This window comes from Ambystoma mexicanum, chromosome 8, assembly GCF_040938575.1.
Source record: "Ambystoma mexicanum isolate Mex_15411 chromosome 8, UKY_AmexF1_1, whole genome shotgun sequence".
Classification (NCBI taxonomy): domain Eukaryota; kingdom Metazoa; phylum Chordata; class Amphibia; order Caudata; family Ambystomatidae; genus Ambystoma; species Ambystoma mexicanum.
Genome location: NC_090929.1, coordinates 1,262,191,234 through 1,262,216,289, shown reverse-complemented (window position 1 = coordinate 1,262,216,289; position 25,056 = coordinate 1,262,191,234). Strand labels below are relative to the sequence as shown.

The following is a 25,056-nucleotide window of genomic DNA, read 5'->3' as shown; positions in this document are numbered from 1 at the left end:
TTATGTTTAAAGGCATACCACTCAACCATTTCTGTTGCAAAGGCGGGTGAAATCACCTGATTTTGTTTTTGGCGGGTGAGATGCCCATTGGAATTAATGGGTGTGCAGGAGGCTTGGCGGGTGAGTCAGCCCTTTACAGGGCGGGTGACACCCGCCAAAAGCGTGTGAGTTGAGAGCTATGTTAAAGGAGGGATGTGGTGACGGAGACGCGCCTGTGTGCGACTGTGCTACGTCACGGCGATATTATATGCAACCACTTGTCCACGAGGCGGGCAGTCGCGCTGACCACCGAGAAGCTTCCTTGTGCTCTTTGTCATCAGTGGGGCCTCCCCTCACAGCAACAGACCAATCACATAATGAATTTGTAGCACCCGTGTATTCTACATATGTTTAATTTCCATACATGCCAATCCTTGTGATTTAGGCGGGAGACTCCAGATTTTTCAGTGAAAAATATTGCTATTTTTCACATTCTCCAGCCTGAAATAATTCTAGCCCCAATGCATTCCTATGGCAAAATATATGCCTCCCGATTTCTCTGACGAAATCTCCATGCCAGGAGCATGGGAATGTTGGCATTTATGCATTTCACACGTATCTCCTTGTAACTAGGTAATGGATAGCACATATAATGAACTGTTTGCTATAATGGCGAAAAACAGCAATACAAGTTTTAAATTAAAAAGTAAGTACTTATTTATGTAATATACATTTTCTTACTTTGACCTTTAACTTTGACATATTGTCTTCCTCTGTGAGTGCCCTGCTATTAGATATGTCTATATATCACACATCTTCGTCATTTGATTTATGACCTTCTGTTTCCCTCTATGAGGGATATGGCACTACTTTTGTAATGTTCACTGTTGTCTCTATTAAAAACTCAATAAAACTTTTTGAACTTTTAAACACAAAAGCACTTTTTGAACAAAAAAAAAGTAAGTGTTGTGACGAGGAAGAGGGGGACTAAGAATAAAGATTCTTATAAGTAAACCATACAAGAAGAGACACACGAACATGCTCCTTTAAGATGGCCGTTGAATTTAACTAACAGGGAGAGAGAGGATTCATTCGCTCTCCATTCTCTATCACTGACACGGCGCTGAAAATATGAAACTACCACGTGCAGCGCGTAACCACCTCCAGTGAAACGCAGCCAGTCACACGCCCGGAATCATTCTCAAGCCAGCCTCCAACGGAAGTAAGATAAGCCCTACGATTGGCTGCCTCTAGGCTAGGTAACCAATCAGGAGCCAGCTTCTATGGAGAAAAGAATAAATGCAAGATGGCTGTCCATATAAAACTAGGTTTCTGGGTGTTTGGAAGCGATGATAAAGTCGTCTGTTTAATCTTGTGGCGCCGGTTTGCGGGACACCGGCCCTGTCCGGAGGGCTGAGGCTGGCCCCGCGCACAGGCGATACAGGAGATACTGGCGCGGTCACTAATTGTCAGTTTCGGGCTCAGGAATTGAAGCTGCAGGTGTTGCTGGACACTGCTGCGCGCACAAGGTCCCTGTCCCGTGCACGGTCCGCCGGCAGCCGGTGCTTTGCACCCCACCGGCGGAGTTTAGCACAGCAGCGCCGGAATTGCCATGGCCGTGTCCAGGTTTGTACGTGAAACCGGAACAAATACCAAACGCCACGTGTGTCCCTTTCTGTCACCTGCCAGTAAGCAATATTGTAGCCAAACACGGGGTAAATGTGCCCCCCGCTTCGTCTTGTAACTAAAAGATTGCCATACGTTAAAAAAGGTAACACTTGTTACCAGCAATAGTGCTGATGTGATCCCACCCTGACCGTGTAGTATCCGTTTCCTAAATCGAAAGGCTTGTTTCTGATCAAGTAAATCTATTCAATCGTGTTTTTCATACTAAAACCCCCCCTTCGCTCTAAAGCAGTGGTATTCAAGCTTTTTTATGCGGAGCTCCCTTGAGTTAAAATGTTACCGAGCCTCCCCACCGCCCCCCTTAGTAAAAATATTGGTGCTGGGCCCCCCTAGATGTAATTTCTGCTTATATTTTGTATTGGTATCAGTTATCGTACTCCCTTTTTGGAAAAACATTTGCCTCACTTCTCTGTAGAATAGTTCATGGCATTCTGTGTATGCAGGTGGACCAACCTTCTCACACTAGTGTTTCAAATGCATGGGGCGATGTGCATTTGTGGGGCCCTGGCAAACGCCGACTGCTAGTCTTTTCGAGTTGATAAACTTAACCCATCTACCGCTAGCAGAAGTCCATTTTTAACTTTTATTTCGCCGTTTTGTTGCTAGTAACTAAAGTCCGCACTAGAGTTAAATGTTTTCTGTAAAGGAATGACTTCTGTTTTTAGTGAGGCGATTGCCACATCGGCAAAATAGTTTAAATATAACTACCCCTTGTAGCCAACGCAGTAATGAGGCAAATACGTTCTTCCGCAATACGATGATTTAAAAAAAAAAGTTGTAAGCCTACGCTAAGTGGCGCTTCTTTAGTGCAGCACACTTTTGGCAAAACCAGCGACACAGTCTTCTCTTCACACAGCTTATATTGGCATTCTTTAACCGAATGTTGTTTTGATGGGCTATTGGCAGTATAAAAGTTCTTAAATTCCTACCCGTTGCTGGCATGCCATAAGGTGTAATATTTCACTGGTATTGCCTTTATTGTGAGTGGTGCTAATGCCATGTGTCATACGTGATAAAGGCCATTGGGTGCGCCTTGTAGCTTGTCTAACTAGGCCGTAGAAGCACGGAGTAATTCACATTATCCTTTTAATGTTTTTATTTTAAGGCCGTTTCTCTAGCTAACTGTTGGCAGGGAATCAAATCGCTCCATTTGTTCTGTCGTGTGGTCTTTCTATATGGTCCGTTTGTATTGAGTCGTTTTGTATGCACTGTTCAGCTATGTGAACTTATCTCGTTGCTTTCATTAGTGCCGTTTTTTATGGTTTTCAGCTTTGGTACATGTGGCTATATAAACGAGCATTTCTAAAATGTACTTCAAATCCGGTTTCTGGCTTGTGCAGAGAGTGAAAGACGGACATGCGATAACGGTGTAAAGACTTTGCTTATTTTTTTTATTTTATTTTTTGTTCATTTTGTATACGGTTCGCAAACATTTACAAACACATCCACTCGGATGGAACACAAACATTATAGATCCACTCAAGGCTAAAAACAATAACGTGGTTTTTAGTCATGTCATCAGAAACTAAGTTAAGACCGTTGATTATACAAAAGCAAATCACATATACATTCACTATATAGAATAAACGTATAAGAAATGAGTTAATGCATCATTTACCAACATCACTTAAGAAAAACCTAAAATGAGCAATCCTCTTAAACCTAGATAAGATGCACATTTGTATCCAGATTCATAAGCACTATCTGATTCATTGAGTTAACATTTCTTCTAATTTATCGAGACAATGCAAGTATCGAACGATTGCTGTCACCTCTCATCGCACATTCCCAAAGTAAGAATCACCCATGAACTGTATACTATTAATTTCAAAATGTGAGCAATACACCACCAAGTGTCTTATCGCTTCATCTTGGGAAGCAATGATGCATTTGCTTATGGAAAGGTTAGATCTTGCTTGTTTTGTAAACGGTAAAACTAATTGATGCATGATTACAGCGGACACTCAAATTGGTGTCAATGTTCTTTTAATTCAATTACTAGTTTCGCGGGTGCAAGTTTCCGGTCAAATCAAACCGTGATATTCTTTTTCCTCAGATCCCCCCAAATAAAAGACCATATGCCAAACCAGCCATAAGAACAAGGGGGGAGGGGTCAGGGGGGTAGCTTGGAAGCGGCAAGTACAAGAGAAAATAAATTTAAGTGGCAGTAGTGCCACATGTTCTAACATCTCACCAAAAGACAGCATGTAAATAACATTACAAATTCAACAGTTCTATTGTCTAAAAAAAGTCAACTGCTGCAAAGACTTAGTGGGAAGGGCATCATTTCATCACATCCAGAGCAACACAGATGGTTCTTATATTGAGCTGGATCCACATCGGTCTAAGCCATTTGCGCCTCTCTGAAGAATACATGAGGCAATGGAAAATAAAATGTACTTCGCCCACGATCTGGGTAGGGCAGGAAGGGCATAGAGGTGATGAAGAGTTCTTGTCCCATTTAGCAGGAAATTACTGTCCAAGCGGGATGCCAGGCTTGCAATTAAACCACTGTGCCGCAAATGTCATGGTGCTCTTTTCTATTTGTCTGCTCAAATTCAAGTTATTGTAAAGCGTCTTGCCCAGCTACGTATGAGTCAACTGATTCCAATAAGTCATTTTTCAGTGAAAATGTTGCAGCTGGCTGAGAAGCACGTCCTGCCAAGGCACAAATCCTGGTCTTCAATTTGATTTTTATTGGCATTTCCATGAACAGAACATGGAACAAAATACCCCAACTCCCCCACCCAAGGTGCGAGAGCAGTCCAGTGTTGCAGCGCTTCCCCAGAAGAACCATTCCTGCGCCCGCCCCCCCCACCAAGCCCCTATAGGATGGGCTGAACTAAATTGTCTGCTTCACCGGGTGCGTCTATTATGCCCAAGAGCCGCATGCTCCGAGGGCACCACCGCTGCTATGTACCACCCACCTGATATGAAAGTAGGGACACCCAGTCCAACCTGAAACTTGGATGTTCTCCCTGTATTGAGTACATGAGCCACTCAAGTGCCAACAAGGTCCACATCTTTGCCACCCTTTCATGATCCTGTGGAGGGTCCTTTGCTTTCAATCTACGAGCTAGAACCATTGCAGTGGCCATCATTGCGTAGAGCTTGCGGTCTGCCTTGGTCTTAATTGATGCCAGGGCACCCCCCTCCAAATCCAGTATCGCCAGACCTTTGTTACCCCTGTGATTAAGTCCCAGGACTTGGTTGAGTGCGTCCCAGATCCCCGCCCAATAATTCTCAATTTTTGGACACTCCCACCATATGTGCTCCCAAGTACCCACTGCGCTGCATTCTCTCCAGCCAAGAGGGGAGATCCCAGGGTACATTCTGTCAAGTTTGGTTTGGGTCAGGTGCCATTGAGTAAGCAGCTTCAGCCACATCTCCCTTATTTGAAGAGATCTTGTTAGCTTTGGTATCTGCTTCCATAACCAACTCCAGGCGTTATCCTCAATTGCGGACCAGGTAGATGGTTCCCAATTCTTCATGTAGGACCGCAGTGAGGATCCTCTCCTTCCTTCATGTGCCTATATATGGCTGTGATCAAGTCCTTGTCCCCTCCCCCCAATTCCCTGCTGAGATACCTTTCAAAAGGGGTTAGTTGTTGAGTTGCGGCTTGCTTTAGGGTGGGATGGCTGAGCTAATGTCTATGTTGGCAGTAGCAAAACCTTTCCCTTTCACCCAGCACAATCGGTCTTGCACTGTTCGAATTGCTTTACCTGTCCCTGCCCACCCCCTCGAACATGTCCCGTAACATCCTGCATCCCCCTTGATGCCAGTCTTGAAAATCAGTAGTGTTGTGCCCAGGGGTGAACTGCGGGTTAGTGAATAGGGGGGTGTAGGGTGATGGATGCAACATTAGGTGGGGCTGCTGCACCACCTCATCCCAGGTACGGGCTACCAGGGCTAGGATTGTGCTACTATACATCTCGGCCTGTCCTGTTTCGGCTTCCACAGGACCCCTTCGAGATCCTCCCCCAGCACCGCCCTGTATGGGCCTCCATACTTTCCCCCGGGTCGTCTCTTTGCCAATCCCGGAGCACCTTCAGCTGAGCTGCCCTATAGTACCCCCTAAAGTCCAGTAACCCCATGTCCCCCTGCTCAGTGGGGACTCGTCACCCTGGCCGCTATCTTTGGGGAATTATTGGCCCACACAAACCTACTAGTAATTTTGTTCAGGGGCCTGAGAAGGGCTGGGGGAACGTGCACCAGCAAGGCGGATAAGGGTTTTGGGAGTATGGTCATTTTTAGGGTGTCGCTACGTCCTAGCCAAGAAATCGCTGGGGTGAGGGGGCATACAGTCTGTCATTACACTCTTTAATTTCTCTAGTTGGGGCGGATAGTCTGCATGATACAAATGTTCCACCTTTGTCGACAATTTTACTCCCAAATAGGTGAGTGCTCCACCCATCTATAGGGGGAAGTGAGCTTCAAGGAGTAGGCTGCTGGCGTCAGGACTGTAAGGTTGAGAATTTCTGTTTTTAGAGGCGTTTATTTTCAGGCCCGTCACGCTACCAAAGTGTGCTAGTTTGGCTTCTACTGCAGGTATAGCAATACTTGGGAGGGTCAGAGTATCATATCAGCAAAGGCTGCAATTTTATGCGATTTCCTCTGCGAAAGGGAGGCTTGTTATGAGCTGGTTGGCTTGCACCGCTTTGAAGAATGGTTCCAAATGAAGTGCGTACAGTATCTGGGACAGTGGGCTCCCCTGCTTAGTGCCCCTCTCGACATGCACCGGGTTCGACAATTGCCCGTTCACAGCTAATCTGAGGGCTGGATGTCTATAATTGGCTCTAATCCTGTCCATAAATTTGGGGCCGAAACCCATCCTGAGCATAGTTGCAAAGAGGAATGCCCACTCCACCTGATCAAACTCCTTCTGTCAATTGCCATTAGAAGAGAGGGCATTCCTCTCTTGTGAGTCTTCTATATTAAGTGGGCCAGCCTCCTGCCGTTGTCAGTGGTCTGCCAGCCTCTGACAAATCCCGATTGGTCTGGATGGAATAGCTTAGGGACAAGATGGTCTAATCTTTTTGCTAGGATCTTGGTGTGTATTTTAGAGTCCACATTGATTAAAGCTATAGGGTGGTAGGAGGTGCACTCAGTTGAGTCCTTGCCCTTTTTGTGAATGAGGACAACTTTCGCCTCCTCCATAGATCTTGTGATTGGGCTCTCACCCTCTTTGGTTAAAGAGCATGGTTAGGATAGAGGCAAGTACTTCCTTATGCAATTTGTAGAATTCCGCCACATAGCCGCCGGGGCCCTGCGATTTAAGAGTAGGCAGAGCTGTGTAGTATCCCTTTCCAGTGTTTCCATCTCTTGCGTTATGCGGGGCAATTTAACCCTATCTAGGTAATTTAGTTGGGAAGACTGCACCGGAGTGTCGGATGCCTACAGGGCGGAATAGAATCGGGTGAATTCCCTTGAGATGTCCTCTTTTTTTGGTGTTTGTGGCCCCCACCATAATTAATATGGTCTTCTCCTTCTGCTCCTTTCTGAGCATTCTTGAGAGCAACCGGTCTGCCTTATTAGCTTTAATATAACATTTCTGCTTGAGATATAAGCTCTGTTCAGCAGCTCTTGTCTGGATCAGCGCCCTCCCCAGAAGGTTGGCTGACAGCCAGATATAGTCTAGTCTCAAATGGGACCGGTGAGTAAAAGGACCCCCCCTCCCGTATCTTGTTGGTTTCCCTTGTGGGCCTGCCCCTCCCGCGGTTGTATCTTTTGCAGGATCCCACGCAATATTGAAATTGCCAGTAGGAACGATGGGGGGACTTGGCGAACCTCTCAAGCTTTCCCAATGCGCTCTGGAGAAAAATCTTGTGCTGCATTTGGGACATAGATCGTCGCCACTGAGAGAGGGTGTTTGTTGCCCTCCAGAGATGCTGCCAAAAACCTTCCTTGGTCTCTGACGTTCCCAGTGATATGTAGCTCCAACCCATCCCTAAGGGCCAGTAGGACCCCCAGCTTTGTTTTTAGATTTGAGTCACTTGTAATGACCTGGAGCACTGGACCCATCCTTCGACGTTTGTTTAAAGTTGCTTGTGCCAAGTCCTGATATGCTATCTCCATCCGTACGTGAGTCGGCCTGCCTTCCGTGCTGCTGAAAGGATTCGCTCCTTCACTGTGTTGCTGTGCATTGCCACTAGGCCATCTCTGGGTCTAGCACCTGGCTCTGCTCGTTTTGGACCCACTGTGTATACTATCGAAGGGTGTCCAGTCATTATTTCGAATACAAAAGGGTCTAACACAATAGAATCAAAAGAATCGGGGGGCGGGGGGAAAACAATGACCTAATGCTTTATTGTTTTTAATGAATTTTTTGTTTGGTATAGGAAAAATGAGTGGTTGTTCGTTCCCCAAAAAACGATGGTTTGGGGGGGGGGGGGGGCACAGAAACACAAGTGCATTCGGTCTTTTTTTTTTTTGTTTTTGTTTTTTCCCTTGATCCTTTTGTTTCGAACTTATTGTATTCGACCCTTTTTATATTCAAAACTTTAACTATAAACCCTATCGAACGCCACATCCTCCGTCACTGGCGCTTCCAGGAGTTCCACAAAAATGCTCTTTACGGCTTGGGAAAGGACTTGGTCCTGGGTGTCCTCCGGAAGGGCCTTAATACGAATGTTCGAGTGTCTAGACCTGTTTTCTAAGCCTTCCATCTGGAGTTCCAGGTTATGCGTGGCTGTCGCCAATGTGTCCAGGAGGGAGTCTGTCTTCTCTGCGTCATCGGCTAAGTCCTGAATCGCCCTCTCATTCGTGTCCACCCTTTCTTCTATCTTGCTGATATCCCTCTTTCTCTCCTGGAGACCCTCCGCCAGGTCCTCCCTGAAGGCGCCCATTTGCTTTTGACTTGCTTGGGTAATGTTTTCCACTATATCTGCCAGAAATGGCTTCAGTGCCGCTTGCGTGACAGGGTTGTTCTTGGTCCTCAAGGTCCGCCGGGGGATCCCCTGCAGGCCACTCATTGGGGGTTGTTCCCTGGACGTCCTCTGTATCCTTGGCCCATATCTTGGTCAGTGCATTCTCCTGCAGTCTCTTCAGGGGTCTTTGGAGGGATTGAGTGTCCTTGGTTTTAATCTTGGACATGGTGCCAGCGTCTCAGGGGGTTGTGCTGAGTGTTTGGGCTTCTGGGTTTCTCCAGTAGGAGGTAGGGCCCTCAAGGTCGACCAGGCCTCTGCCTAGGGGGCCCCTCCCCTCGCAAACAGGTGGGTGAGTATGGGTGGGCGTCCAATGGAGGGATCACCTCGTGGGTGCTGATGCTCTTGATATTTCTCTGATCACCGCTGCGCTTCCCGGAGTCAGTCTGGAATGCATGCTATAGGTGGGGCCTCCCCGAGGGATCAGGAGGGTTTAAAGCTAGCCCTTGGCGTGGTGGTGATCCGCTCTGGGCGGTGTCACCGTGGGGAGCCCAAGGGGGCTTTCTGCCTCTCTGTTTAGTGTAAGTCCAAGGAAGCTTCTGTCCAGGTCAAGGGCACTCATGGTGGGTGTGGGGGTCACCCTATTCCCCCCCCTTCCCATTCTGTAGTTCTCCCGATTGGCCAGTTCGCCAGCAGCCTGTGGGCTCCAACCCCAGGAGAGGGTGAGTTAGTAGGGGGCGAGAGAAGTCCAACTTGGGGCAGTTCTGGGGGATAAGTCCTGTGGAAGATGGTGGGAGTAGGCCTAGGGTGGGGGGCTACCGTCCCCCTCCCGCCCCCACTCAAGTTGTACCTTGGAGATGCTCTCTGGGGTGCGGTGTCCTCTGCTGCTCAGGTGGGCTCCGTGCCGCCCAGCTGCTCCCAGTTCTCGCTGCCTCTCGGCTGCACACATTGCTGCCCCCGAAGAACGTCTCTTCCAAGGGGTGTGATGCAGTATGTTTGAGTTTATATAGCGCTTTACTCCAAAGCGCTTTACAGAGTAACAACAAGATACTTTAACGAAAGAAGCATATTTACAAAGCAGAAGTACAGTATGTGGAACAATTTGCTCAAAAGGAGGGAGGGGAGAGGAGGTAGGTGAAGGGGTATCAATGTAAGGTTTGAGGATGGAGGGGAGGGGGGGCTCCCCGGGTGGCCTCCTATGCCTCCTGGTAACAGTATCCAGTCAGCAGGAGTAGGGGGTTTGAGGGGAGGGGAAGAAGAGGTAGGTGAGGAGAGTCGGGGGGGAGGGGAGAGGGGTAAGTGGAGAAGGGCTTTCAAGGAGGAGCGGAAGGATGTGTAGGTGGGGGAGGAGCGGATAGAGGTAGGGAGTTCCAGTGTAAGAGGGCCAAGAGTTGGAAGGAGCGGAAGCGTGAGGCAGCACAAGGGGTACAGTGAGATGGTCGAGATCAGCGGATCGGAGAGAACGGGAGGGAGGGTAAAATGAGAGGAGGGAAGAGATGGGGGTGGGCGAGGTCATGGAGAGATTTGTAGACAAGACGGAGGAATTGAAATTTCTAGTGAGAGGAAGGGAAGGGAAGCCAGCTGAGTTGAGAGTGAGGTAGAAATGTAGTCACAAGGGCCAAGAATACAGAGTACGGATAGAGGCATGGTAGATGGATTTTAAGGGATTTGTGTGAGACGGGGAGACCAAAGAGGAGAGTTATGCAGGGGGGGGGGGTGCTCCTCAAGGGGCAAGGCTCCCGCGGGGTGCCCCTCCAGTCCCGGCTGTTCCGCTTCTCCCGGCTGGCGTGGGCGGTGCTATCAGCGGGCAGGTGCCGCACCCAACTCCCCGCCGATCAGGTCTCACCCCCAGGTCCCTCCGTCAGGTGGAGAGTCGTTCAGATGGAGGAGAGAGGGTTGGGTGGGTGGTGGTGGGGGGGGGGGGCAGGGGTCAGCTGTCAATTGGTATCACCTGGGAGGGCTTCAACGATTAGCAAGCAAGTTTGCAGGGCCTCGGGAGCTCGGTGGCCGCGGTGTTCACAGCTTCGTGGCCATCTTGGAACCACAAATCCTGGTCTTGATATTTGATTGCACAGGCATTTGGTGCAACAGATTCTCAAATATTGAGTTGCTGTTGTAACCCACTCTGTGTTTTAGTCAGTAAAACAATATATGGAAATAAGACTCCATTTATGGCTGCTCTGGCTGGGAGCATCCTTTGCTACATCATGTAATGCTGATGCCATTTAATATCGAATAAGAATAGTAACTGGGCCAGGATGCAACCCTGCCTCGCTCCGATGTTAATAGGGACTGGATCAGTAGTTATCCCGAGCTGATGCAATCACTGTTCCTGTGGTAGTGTGACTTGGTTGCATTGCAGAGACTTGCAGGTGATATGGCATTTGTAACGCGCCTATACACAAGTGTTTCAAGGTGCGACGAGGCAGGGAGGGGGAAACGGGGGGGAAGACAGACAACGATCCCACTAGGCCAGGTGTCATTCAGATCGCGCAAGGGGAGGGGAAGGGACAAAGCGCAAGGGGAGGGGGAAGGGGCAAGTGCAGTACAAGGGAAGTATATATAATAAAATGAATAGGGCCAGCTGGTGGTAAGTGCAGACAAGTGCTGGGAACGGGGGCTGTAGGGATACAGACAGTCCCGCAGAGCAGGGGTTGCCAGCGAGGCAGTGCAAGTGCAGAGTGGCTGGGCCCAGGACCGAAGTCGGCGAGAGTGGCCCAGTTGCAGATTCGGTACAGATTCGGCGAAGAATTAGCAGGAGAGAGGGAGAGCGAAAGCAGAAGCAAAGAGGAAGGTTTTGAGGTGCTTCCGGAACCGTAGATGGTTCTCCTCAAGTTTCAGGGAGGCAGGAAGGCTGTTCCAGAGGGAGGCCCCTGCCGCGGAGAGAGATCTACCCCCCAGCTCGTTGCTTCGAGAAGCGGCTGACCCAGAGGGAGTTGGAGACGGATGAGCGAAGGGCTCGGGAAGGAAGATATTTAGGAAGAGAGAGTTGAAGGTATTTAGGCCCCAGGCCCCAGAAGGCCTTGTGGACAATGCAGAGGGTTTTGAACTTTATCCTCGCAGCCACTGGAAGCCAGTGTAGAGACTTCAGTCCTGGAGAGATACGGTCCCTGGGCTTAAGGCCAAGGACAAGTCTTGCAGTTCTGTTCTGGATGAGTTGCAGAGGGCGGAGAGTGGAGGCAGGCAGATTAAGATGGAGGCTGTTACAGTTGTCCAGCTTTGAGAGCACCAGGGCTCGTGAGACAGTGAGCTTCTGGGGGAAGGAGAGGAAGGGAAGAATACCTCTGAGGAGGTGCAGCTGGTAGTGTGACTTCTTAGAGACGTCAGATATATAAGGAGAGAAGGAGTGTGCAGAGTCGAAGATAACCCCGAGGTTTTTTGCCATGCAGGAAGAGGGCCAGCCAAGAGAGGCCGGCCAGAGAGCTGCAGGGAAGGAGGGAGTGGGTGTGCCGATGAGTAGAATCTCCGTCTTACTGGCATTAAGGCAGAGGTCATTGGCAGCACACCATTCCTGGATAGCCGACAGTCCGAGATGAGGGAAGGAGAGGAGGAGGCCGAGGGTAGCCTGAAAATGATCTGGGTATCGTCCGCATATCACTGAAAGTTGGGGCAGAGCGGCGATGCGGTGGGCAAGGAGTGCCAGGTACTGGTTGAACAGCCAGGGGGAGAGATTTGATCCCTGGGGGACACCACAGGTGGAGAAAAAGATGTCAGAGGAAGGACCCTAGTTGGACCTGGGAGGGTCGATTGGAGAGGAAAGAGGTCAGCCACGCCAGAGCCTGACCAGGTTATCACAGAGACGGTTGAGCAGGATGGCATGGTTGACAGTGTCAAAGGAAGAAGAGAGATCGAGCAGAATGAGAACACGCGGAGTGTTGGAGTCAAGGTTCAAGAGTAGGTCCTCACGGATGTTCAGGAGAGCAGTTTCCGTGCTTCTGGCAGCTCTGAAGCCAGATTGATGGTCATGAAGACTGCCAACAGATTCAGCATGGAGGTTAAGCTGGGAGATGGCCAGTTTCTCCAGGACCTTGCTCAGGAAGGGAGTGATGGAGATTGGGCGATAGTTAGCGGGGCAGGAGGGGTCAGAAGAGGGTTTCTTAAGAAGAGGGTGCACAAGGGAGTGCTTAAGGGGGGATGGGAAGACTCCAGAGGCGAAGGAGTGGTTGCAAAAGTCAGCCAGGGCGTCGATGTGGTCCTTGATAGTTTTGGAGGAACAGGGGTGAACCTGTTTGGATGAGACTTTCATCGATCGGACTTGTCTGGAAACCTCATCAGCAGAGAAAAGGGGAAAGGCAGGCTGTAGAAGGGCCAGAGGAAGAGCCAGGAAGAGAGGGAGGGAGGTGATAGGAGGAGAGTGAGGACAGAATGTCCTGAGTTTTAGAGATGAAGTGAGAGGCCAGTGCAGTGCAGAGGGCCTGGGAGGGGACAGGAGAGGTAGAGACTGCAGCAGGGTTGGCAAGCTCCTTGCAGATTTTAAAGAGTTCGGCCGAGTTGTTAGATGCCGCAGAGATGCGGGCTTGGATAAGGGCTCTCTTCTTGGAGAGAACGGAGAGACGGTATTGCCTTTGGAGCAGGCGGCAGGCCAGTTTGTCAGAGGATGAACATGAAGCACGCCATTTCCTCTCTGCCACCCTGCACTTGCGTTTAAGGGTAACGAGCTCCGAGTCATACCAGGTGTTCCTGGCTCATCTGATATTTCCCAGAGGAGGTTTCTCTGCATAGTATCAACAGCGGTTTGGAGATCTATCAACGGCAAATATATATATTTTATATGGAGTTCAACACATTTTTGTAAAATGAGGTCCCACCTCACCACTTGATCACGTTTTGTTGAGACCCCTGGCCTAAACTAGTTTGGACACGAGAAGATATGTGACTCGACTAATCAGTCCTCCATGCAATGTAAACGATAGGATTAGATCAGTGAGAGAGGCCTGTAATTCGAGGTTGGTCCACATCTCCCTTCTTATTGATGGGAATGATGATCACCTTCCTCCAGTGTTGTTGTGGCGCCTTCGAAGGGAGTTTATTTACAACTTTGAGAAAAGGGATCCAAATATGTTCATTTTTGGACAAATCCGATGGAACAGTCTGGTCCTTGGGTGCTACCACTTTGCTACTTTAGTATTTCACACTTCACTTCTAACAATGTTATGGGGCTAATGCATCTCCAGACAGTGGGGTTCTCCCTGGTGGTGATCTACACCACCTATGGCTTCTTCTCACCTCTGTAGTGGTGGGCAGTCCAAGGAGTAGAGGAATTCAAAATGTCACTCATCCAAAGAAATATTATTTCTGGTAGATTCTGAGCCAAGCTTTGTTTGCTTTTACTAGGTGCCAAAACTCCCTACTTTTGTCAGACCCTGCTGCACTCTCCAGGGCCAGCTAGATATTCGAATTATGCTCTGCCTCCTTTCTGACCAATAGGGACCAATAATCGTGCCTTACTCACTTCTCCCCGGTATTCTGCCCTCCTTTCTCTCAAGTGCCTTTACCAATCTAGCCTTCACTGCTCTACACTCCATAACCTACAATGAGGCTTGGAATTGTGAGTCCAACTAGCGGTGCCTTGTCTTGTGGCAAACTGAGCCCCCCTAAAATACTCTATTAGACCGCATTGAGTCGTAGGTACCGTCAATTGGGCTGTGTTTGCTCTGAGTGTGAAAGGTGGCATGTGCCTGAGTGTCCTCTGGGAACGCCCAGTTACAAGCTCTTTAACGCCAGATTGTATTCCTATGGCTTATCATCCCTGCTAATGGGTTGATGCACGACGAAGGGGGGGGGGGGGACTAATAAGGCTGGGATGCCCCATGCCTCATCCTCTCGACAGTTATGCAGAAAGTTGATTAGATTCTTCCAGTTGGCAATTGAGATCACCACCATTATCAGAAGCCTATTCGAAGACTTATACTTAAGTTTGGAAATATTATTTAAAACCGGTTCCAACTGTGCGACTACTTGCTGATTTTTGCCTCAGATACAGATTTGTAAATACCAAAAGTAGGTGAGTAACAGTATGCAGTGCGTTCAACTACCTAGAATCCCATCAAATTGCAGCAGCAGAAAATGCACACTAGGTTCCCCTTGGTACCTCGAAGCGATAAACGAAGATTGGGATGTGTATTTGTACTGCGCAAAACCGACTTCAAATTGCAGTAATTAATACTCTTAAACAATTTTGGAGTCCCAAAACACTGAGAAATATCAGTGGCCATCCGTTATGTCGGTAGTGATTTATTCTTGGTACAGCCGACACGTGTTTCGACCAAACGGTTGACCTCAAGGTTAATAGTATAGTTGTGACGGGTGTATCATTAACAAGAAAAATGTGTAATATACAGTTGTTGGTGTTCAGTTCAGACCACACAAACATGAATTAAACAAATAATGAGCAGTTATGTGAAATGAGATATATATATATATATATATATATATATATATATATATATAAAAAATAATACAAGTGATAACATATGTACATTCCGTGCACAATGCATTATAATTAACCTCAAAACGGGTATACATACCCATGATCAGATCGGGACATTCATGGAGGGCGAGAGCAGTAATGGGGGGAATAAGATGCAGACATCCTTGGCACATAATCATAGTTCAATTGTCATAGTAATAGTGAGAATCTCACCTAAATAAAAAACTTCCTTGTCATACAGTAGTATTGCTGTTCTAGTTAAATCCAACCCATTTAATCTGAATAGTGTTCAGTGAAAAGTTGCCATTATGATAGAGCATTGGTGAGACCCATTACCAAAATATAGGTGTGCCTCAGGTGCATGGTTCTAACCAACTACCCCAAAAAGATTCTGGGCATTGATCCTAAAGAGGTAAGAAATGACAGGTTGGGTTCCAAGTATAATGGATCAAAGATTGATTTGGTTGTGGAAAACTATATAGTTCTAGCCACTTAACTCTTGGAACAAGGGCGAAAGTTCTTACCCCCACACTCCACATTAACATATAGGATTCTATTTAGTGCTTCATTGGATTGTACTAGTGACCATTTAACTCTACATTATACTAGCCCGACCTACCTTAATGCATATATTTCTTTATCAAGCATTTAGGCTTGGGATTGCGCAGTTTGATCATACTGTACTGGTGATTGACAGCTTAATTCTCCTTGTTGCTAGCATATCGGCTCTTTTCTACTTAATAAGCATATTGGTTTGGGATTGTGCTTTTTTTGTGTGTGTAATATATATATACATTTTTTTTACCACTCTACAAATGTATAGTAGATCATAATTAACTATTACATCGTTTTAATAATTAGTGTACATTCAAAGGTTCTTATATAATTCCAGGATTATTTTCCATGACAGCTTCCACATACACTTTTTTTTTTCTTTTTATAGTAAAATCAACACTAATACATTGCCCGCATTCAGCCATTTCAGCTATGCACTTTAAATGAAATCTATTAACTCAACCTTCTGTAATTGCGCATTACGACATCAGCGCTTGCCCATGCGCGTGACGTCATTGAGCGCCAACACTATTCAAATTAAATGGGTTGGATTTAACTAGAACAGCAATACTACTGTATGACCAGGACGTTTTTTTTTTTAAAGTGAGATTCTCACTATTACTATGCCAATTGAACTATGATTATGTGCTATGGATGTCTGCATCTTATTCCCCCATTACTGCTCTCGCCCTCCATGAATGTTCCGATCTGATCATGGGTATGTATACCCGTTTTGGTGTTAATTATAATGCATTGTGCACGGAATATACATGTTATCACTTGTATTTCTTCTTGTATCATTTCACATAACTGCTCATTATTTGTTTAATTCATGTTTGTGCGGTCTGAACTGATCACACAACAACAATTGTATTTTACACATTTTTGTTAATGATACACCTGTCACAACTATAATAGCCTTGAGGACGACTGTTTGGTCGAAACACGTGTTGGCTGTACGAAGAATAAATCACTAATCACATAACGGATGGCTACTTCGATATTTCTCAAGTGGTTTGGGACTTCAAAGTTGTTTCCGAGTATTAATTACTGCAATTTGAAGTCTGTTTTGCGCAGTACAAATAAACATCCCAATCTTTAACATTCAATATGTATATGGTTAAAATCCCCCCCCTTTAAACCCCACTTCCACTTGCTTGCCATAGGCTCCTAGATCAACATGGGCCCAGATTAGCATACCCCCTTTTGGTTGCCCTCTGTTCGCTTGAACTGCTGGTTTGGCAAACTGCGATGGTTTGACTTGTGGACTGAACCAATTGACCAACCCTCTAGAGCCATGAGCGACTTCTTTCCTTCCCAGACTCTACGAATCTGCTGTCATTTCCTCCAGGAAAGGAAACAAACCAGCAGACTTCCTATTAGGGGTGTGTGTGTGGCCCTTCTATAAATCGTGCCTCATGTAATGTGCACGTTATGTAGTTGTTGCCAGCCCTCACTGTTCACGCTTGCCTGCTGTCTCCTGCCTCGCCTGAGCACAAAATTCTGCAGTATGGCATTTTACTTCACCTTTCTGTCTTTATTAAAACAATGGATTTCCTTATTTTTAGTATGTGAAAAACGGAGGCTTGTTTTAAAGCTTACTCCCCACCTAGGCCATCTGGTCGATGGACAATTAAACATTGTTTTGCCTGACCTGTCTGCTGCTTTCAGAAAATCTTCTAGGTGGGGCCCATAGCCTTTGAGGCCATGGCTCCCCTCTGAAAGTATCTGTATAGATGCATGCCTGTTGCATGCACATTGGACCCACCTGGCCATACTAGCGAAGGAAACTCCTTTTAATGGCTCTTAATGAGATAAGGCCTGAGTTTTCTTGGGGCATCAGACTGGACAGAGCTTTGGCTACTCCAGAAACGCAGTGTAGGTAATTGTAATACCTGTCTTAAGTCCTCATATGGACGTAGAAAGATGCACCTTCTGGTGAACAACCATTCACATGGAGTGCTCCATCGAAAACCCTTTTACAGGAGATCAGAATCACTGTCAAATACTTTCCAAAGCTTGCTGTTATCAGGCCACTATAACTGCATTTGGCATGCTTAGCTCATGTTCCACAGGTGAGAATAATTAGGGACTGGGGTGAGTCAAGTTTTTTAACTCCTTCGGTGATCTGAGAATCGGGGATGACATACAGCCTCTCCAACCGTATGTGCTTGTGACCCATTACTCCCTCTCCCAAGCTTTTTTTTTTCTTCTTTTTTATATATTCCAAGGGCCAGACCTTTTCGATCAAATACTCCGTCTGTGCCAAAAGGACTTTCTTTAGGTCCCTTGAAATCAACCATGCTGTTGGTGCCAGATCCCCTCTAGCACCAGCAGGCGTGGGGCTCCCAGGGGGACTCTGAAGCATCATAGCATGGATCCACAACTCTAAGGATGAAAACCAGGGCTGCAACTGCCATCCTGGCATCACCACTACAAGTCTTGACTCTTTGCCTCCAGGCTTGTGCCAGCGTCCAAGTGATCATTGTGAATGGTGTAAAGGTGAATTGTCTTCCCGAGATTTGAACGAAAGTGTAATTCGCTAGAGCTTCCAGGTTCAGTCTCTAGCTATAAAACCTGTCGAGCTCCCTGTATAGTCTTGAGGCAAACTGATTTTTCTGGCAAGGGCCTTTTGCATCAACTCCAGAAAGGTAGCCTTGTCCAACTGCCATCGCTGGAGTCCATTAACTATCTAGAGTTCCAGTCTGCCACCTCGTTGGACAGGCCCAGCAGGTACTCTACCATTACTGAAATCTTTCTCTAGGCAAAATTATTACATCTTTGGCTAGTTCTGACAGCGTTCTGTACCTCATACCACCCAGGCAATTGATGTACTTCATTGCCAATATGTTCAACTTCAGTAAGGCACAGCAATTTATTTTGCCCCCTGTTAGGCTCTTTGCTATGAATGAGCCAGCCAGCAATTCTAGGACATTTGATGTGAAGCTTCAGCCTCCACCTTGACCACCGTCATCTGGTTGATAAAGCCCCTAATTGGGCTCCTTTCCCTAATGGTGCTTGATTTTATAAACTAGTCCAGAGAGACCCCAAAGATGACTCTTCCTTGCCATGTGTTAAAACCACTAGAAGTATTTAGTTCTTCTGTTAAGGGGGCCTTTGTAGTCATACAAAAGAGACTACCTGAGATGCCTGAATCTTCATGTGTATGAGAGGTTCAATAAAGAGGACCTAGAAAAATTGACTGCATCGAGGTGGCGAATTTCCCCCCAATCCTGGCTAAGTCACTTAGAGATCTGATCTCTATTCAGGGTTGACTTGATTTGCCTCCTTTATGGCACTTACTTTGGTCAAGACTGCTGGGGAACCCATGACACAGTTCACTTGAAATACCAAGAACTCCAGTCTCTGAGAGGGATGTGACTTATCCCAATTCCCCAGGAATCCAGCTCTCGTAGCAAGTCTGCTACATGGAAAAACATGTCCAAATAAATTGCTCACCACTGGTTTGAGCTGCTTGGTGAAGCACCAGGGAGTGGACGAAATAACAAATGGGAAGGCTGTAAATTGCCAGTCCACCATACCAGCCCATACTGGAGGAGCAGTGTGGTGTTCATTAATGGTAATGTCTGACGAGCATCATGAGAGTCCATGCGCACTAGCCAGACCCAATATATTGAATGATGTCTTACATGTAAGTGTCTATATATATTTTCTTCTTGCCCAGCTCTCGAATCTCTTCTGTTGTGAGTTTGCTCCTCTCTTGAAAGGAAATTTGGGGAAGGTAGACCCTACTGAATAGGGGCACGAGTGAATTCTAAACCGAACCACTGAAGTGTCTTGCGGACCGAGGAGTCCGTTAGGATTGCCATTTGAGAAAGCTGCTTGCCAGCCTAAATTCCCACTGCAGGTGCTACTGCCTGTGGTCTCACATTTGCTGGACCGTTGCCTTCTGCTGTTATTGCCTCTCCAGCCTAGGATACTGGCTCTCCTCATGAAAGAACAGGTTGGGTCTTTCCTCTTACTGCTCTTGGAAATTAGCCCTGTTGCTCTGGAGCCTTTATATGAGATTGTGGCTCAGATTGGCTATGGCTTCGTCCAGCTCTTTAGAACGAGCTTGGGCCTTTAGGCAATGTGGTGTAGGTACAGACAAACTTCGTCATATTTGTGATGGATGTGTCATGGCTGCAGGCTCAAGTTGTCAGCTCTTCCAACTTGGGGTCGTTAACTAAAATAGATCTTCGCCTTTCCCTTATGGGGGTGTTGGTTGCCCAAAAGGCATATCCCCCTGGGTACTAGCATGTAAGGATCTACAGTATTTCCACTTTCTTTTATCTTTTCAGCCATTTGGAGGATCTTAGTGGGCCCATGACATCGTGCAGTTTGTTCTGGCCTTTCCTTCCAGTACTTCTATGCCTAGCCACCCATCCTGGAAAAACTTTTCCCATGAAGGTGAGTGTTTTAGGATCTACTACTGGCGTCTTCTGTCACTTTGCCCTCAATTCTGGGCCTGGAGCCCTCTTCCATGATTTTGCACCTGGGTCCTTCCTCTGCATCATTAAGAGTTCAGTAACTGATCCAAGACTGGTGAGACATTATGGGTTACTGCACTCCAACCGGTGGTGCTAGAGTCCCTGACCCCGTCAGTTTATATTGATGCTAGTCAGGGTGTTACTTGGGTGCCCAAGCCTGTGGCATTGTATATAACTATTCCTGAGCTGTTTGTTTGGCTGAACCTCTGATGCTCCCAGTCTCTGTAGGGTTTACTGACTTGGCAAATAAATACTGCTGTGTAGTATCAGTGAGTCTCAAGCTAAATTCTTGATTCGTGTGAGCATTATTCCAGATTTGCTTTTGTGGAGGAACTCCTGCTTTGCTTCTGTGCTAGGAGCTCTGTCCCAATACCAGTAAACTGTTGGATGAAAGGACTGTGTGCTGTGGCACACGTCTCCTCGGAACTCTGAGCTATAGGCCGGTTCTAGCTCGGATTGTTGCAACAGCCCACTCTTTCTGGAAGAGAGTGAGCAAAGCATTACGAGGAAGTGTTGACAGTCTGCGCTGCTTGGGGTTGTTTATGGCTTTGTTTACCTGCCTCGTTGGCTCATTCTGCTTCTGTATAAGCGGGTGACTTGGAATAGTTCCTTGGCACCGTTGACTCGGTTTATTGATGCTTTTGAAAAAGTTTAGAATCGCAAAACCTTTCAAACATTTTTGGGGGGGAAAAAAAGCTTGGGGGTGCTGTTGCGCTCAATGGAGGAAGCAGCTTGAGTGCTGGGCTCCAGACTGGGACATTTCTTTTGGCAACAATAACCTTCTCCAGGCAGCGAATCCCCCTTTTCGTCACTGCGACCTGTGAAGGGACCCAACACTCCTGTTGACTAGCAGCACCTGGGGTTCTGTGAATCCAGTGTTACTGGCGCAACAGAAATCGCCGCTGAACGCGCCTGGCTCACCCCATGAGGTGGCTCTGGCAGCCACGGCCTGTCTGTCTGCTGCGGTGCCGCGGGCCTGCAGGGGAGGGGCGTCTCTCCCCTGATAAGCTGGGTGCACTCCATAGACCCCCCCCCCCCCACTGAGCTGGACTGAGGGATGCAGGCTCCTTCCAGGATTGGCCCGACATTTGCTGGTCCCCCAGCCTGCCCAGGACGTGTTCCCACCCACCACGGATACCCCACCAGGAAGGCGCCCTGAGGAGTGGAGGTGTCGCGTGGGAGCTGCGGCACCACTGTTGAGTCCGTGCTGGTGCACTGGAACCCGGGTGTCCCCACCTCCCTCCCTGCTGCTGTGGATAGCGGCAATACACATCGTTAACCTGAAGGCTCGGTAGGAGACCTGGTGGGGTATGGGGTCCTGGCAAATTATGCCCGTGCCACAGCAGCACCCATACTTGCTGCTCTGGAGGCCCCTTGAACCCACGCATGCTTATCGCCATGGTTAGGTGGCTCAACAACAGTGACAGTTAAAGGTGGTAGAAGACACCAAGTATTCCAACATCCTCCTGGAATAACAGCCGAGTACATTGGGCCACCTCGAGCACCTACCACACGATGGGCATCCCAGCCCGGGCACTGGATGTGTGGCGACCGCAGGTTGAATCCCACCTATTGGTACAGACTTGTACAAGCCCCAGAACCCGCTCCAAACTTTCTTGTGCCCGGGACATCATAGTGGAGAGGCGATTCTGAGTCCTCCCTCTGAGTGGATCCCTGCTGTCACCGCCACATAGATTGCCAGAACTTAAGACCAGCAGCTTGAGTGATACCACAGACTGGCACAGCGGTGACACAACTGCCTTTGGGATACATCCACAAGCTCCAAATAGCATCCGGAACATAGTTTCCCTGGGGAGAGTCCAACACGGCTCTGAAGGAGATCTAAGCAACTTGCTCTAGGACACCCTGCGGCGCTCTGTTTTAGCTGGACCCCGGTACTTCTAAGTGTCCACACTTACCCATATCTCTGGAACCCCCTTACTGAACACCATGACCAAAGGAGTGGGCACGGGGGGAAAAACAGAGCTCCTTAAATATGTTTACAAAAACGCCAGCTAAACCAGCGGCGGAAGCACTGGAGGATACACCCACCACGTCGGCCCCACCGACCTGAAGACTCGCAGAAGATGCGATGCTGGAGTGTATCCGTGAGGGGTTCACACTTTGCACACCAAACCTGATGACATGAACGGCACCATCTCATCCATAAAAGCACACATTGAAGACTGATGGTCGGGTGGGCACTGCTGAGGATGACCTGGGCTCTCTGCGTGCTAGTCTCATCGCTCTCCAGTCGGGTGCTAGCAGTGAAAAAAAAAATGATGATCTTGAATCTCGTTTCAGACCTAATAACCTGCGCAAAGTCTGAGTACCTGAAGACATCAAGGAGCCCATGGAAGACTATGTGGAACACCACCTTCTAACACTTCTGGAATTGCTGAACCTGTCTCCACAATTTGCAGTGGAAAGAACCCATCAATCCTTAACCGCGAAACCCAGACGTGGCGCTCCTCCACGTCCCATCATCGCCAGAATCTTAAACTTTTGGGATCGTGATGCTCTCCTGAAGGTGGTGGCTTGAATCAAAGGGGAGCTGCTTTTTGGCTCAGGAAGGATCCCTCTTTGCCCTGATTTCTCTTCGGCAGTACAACCGGAGCGTAAAACCTTCTTGGCAGTCAAGAAGAGACTCCAAGATTTAGGGGTCAAGTACTCCATGCTATTTCCTGCCAAACTGCGAATTGAACACTCCAACCAACATTCTTCTTCGCAATCCCAGAGGAGGCTTTGCAATTCATCAACACACATTTCCCAGGCTGATCTCCCGTTGAGGTGGGAGTATGGGGAGTAACTGTTCCAGTTCCTGTTAATTAAGCTCTTGCCTGGTACTAGGCCCATATACATAGTGTTCCGTTTCATGAGAATACATTACTTGTTAGACTTGTGTTTACCATGGTTCTGCCATACCTCTATCCGTATGATCCTTCCTGGTCGCACTGGTTAACCTCTCTAAGACTGCGCTCATCCTTATACACTCCCAGTCCGGAGTATTACCGCCAGGTCAGCTAACGGGCCCCCAGGCTTTGATGCTGTTGATCTGGTTGCTGTTATGGTTATGCAGGGTTGCCATTCCTCTGTTTTGGGGGGTGGGGGTGTTGGGAGTTATGTTAAAGGTTTGACAACTGTGAGTGATGCCACGAATGTTGCAGGACTGGGTTATGGCGGGGCCGGGGGGGTGGGAGGCGGGGTGCCCACTTAAGTCGGAGCAGCATTGTCCACCACGCTGCTGTGATCAGAATTTGTCCAACATCTTCATTTAAATGGCGGATTACGACCTAACGTTCATGAGCTCGAATGTGCGGGGTCTAGGCAACTATAAAAAGATGCAGCAGATACGTCACGCCGTCAAAATCCTGTGCTTGCAGGAGACCCACGCCTGCTCTGAACAGTGTGAGAAGTTTGCTAGACAATTGGGTGGGGGGAGGGGCCCAGAGGTACTACACTAAGTGCAAAATCAAGGTGTGATGACTTTGATACAGAAGCCTTACATTCAAGTGGACCCACATGGAAGGTGTGTTGATCCTAGGTACCCTACAAAACATTGAGGTGGCCATACTAAATATTTATGGTCCAAATATCGATGACCCCGACTTCTGCACATGGAATCTCTGTTGGGAAGCCCCCCCCCCCCCCTGGTGCCGCTACTATGGGGTGGTGATTTTAATACAGTACTGGATGTTCACCTCGCTATCGGGCACCAAACCCCGTCGGCTCTCCAGGGCAGCTTATTCAATCCTTGCGCTTCTTCGTTTGTCAATTGTAGATGCATGGCGGCTCATGTACCCCGACTCGGGAACATACTCGTATTATTCCACAGTGCATGATTCGCATTCTAGGATTGACAGGTGGCTCATATCAGACATATTGATTAGGCATCTCTCCCACTTGTCAATTCTTCCTAGAACTTTATCTGATCACTCACCAGTGCTCAACTTCCTCAGTTGGTGTCAGGACTACGATAAAACTAGACCATGGAAAATGAGACCCCATTCCCTATTTGATCCGGTCTTTAGCTCTGAACTTGAATCCTCTATTGAGGAATTTTTTTGAATTCAATACTAATTCTATCATGTCACAAGCTACTCGCTAGCAATCCTTTAAGGCATATATCAGGGGTGTTGCCATCTCAAAGGGAAGCTGTATTCTGAAAGGAATCTGCTCTGATATCACGAGAAGCGAGTCGACCCTGGCCACCCTGGAGGCTCAATATGCTCTGGACCAGTCCCCTGAGACCTTAGCTCTGCTGGGTTCAGAATTGGCCGAGTGGGAGGTTAAATTCTTGGATAGTCCCCATCTGGTGAGGAAATCTGGTGAGGGAGAAAGACCAGGCCGTATGTTAGCCAGGCTGATACGCTGGGAACTCGGAGCCCCAACATACCAGCGATGGAGGGACCCGATGGAACGCTAGATACATCACCACAAGACGTCAACTCAGAGTTCCTAATATTCTATAGTTCCCTATATTTGAAAACTGATGGTGCCCAGAAATCGACTCCTATTTAGAAAGTCTCCCTCTTTCCTTTCCACTGACACCAGCGTGTCTCTGGAGAGGCCAATGGCCCCCGAAGAACTAACAGAGGCCATTTAGTCATTGGCATCTGGAAAAGCCCCTGGCCTGGATGGCCTCCCTATTGAGCTATATAAACAATTTAAATCTCTCTTGGTCCCACATCTAATAGCCTTATGGGAGGAGGCATGCGAAAAGGGCATCCTCCCTCCCTCCAGGAGGCAATGATAACTGTTTTGCTTAACCTGGTAAATCCCCTACACAATGCAGCTTGTATCGTCCCCTTTTGCTAATTAACTATGATGTCAAAATCTACGCTAAAGTATTAGCCACATGACTAGCCTCATTCCTCCTACTCCCCCCCCCCCCCCCCCCCCCCCCACAATCTTTCAGATCAGGCGGGATTTGTACCAGGCCGCTCCACTTCCTCAACAAGTTTATTTAATGTGATCAGTAAAGTCAGCCCGACGGTGCAGGCAGTGGCGGCCTCCTTAGATCTGCAGAAAGCATTCGACTCAGTGTTGTGGA

General features: G+C 47.9%; 1 protein-coding gene across 1 annotated transcript in view; it reads left to right on the top strand.

The window, feature by feature from the left end:
- Positions 1-1,281: 1,281 nt before the first annotated feature.
- BTAF1 (B-TFIID TATA-box binding protein associated factor 1) overlaps positions 1,282-25,056 on the top strand; it is a 2,675,064-nt gene continuing 2,651,289 nt past the window's right edge. The window contains exon 1 of the mRNA XM_069611378.1: positions 1,282-1,605. Within this exon, the coding sequence (XP_069467479.1) occupies positions 1,592-1,605 (14 nt within the window). The 5' untranslated portion in view covers positions 1,282-1,591. The remainder of the gene's footprint in view (positions 1,606-25,056) is intronic.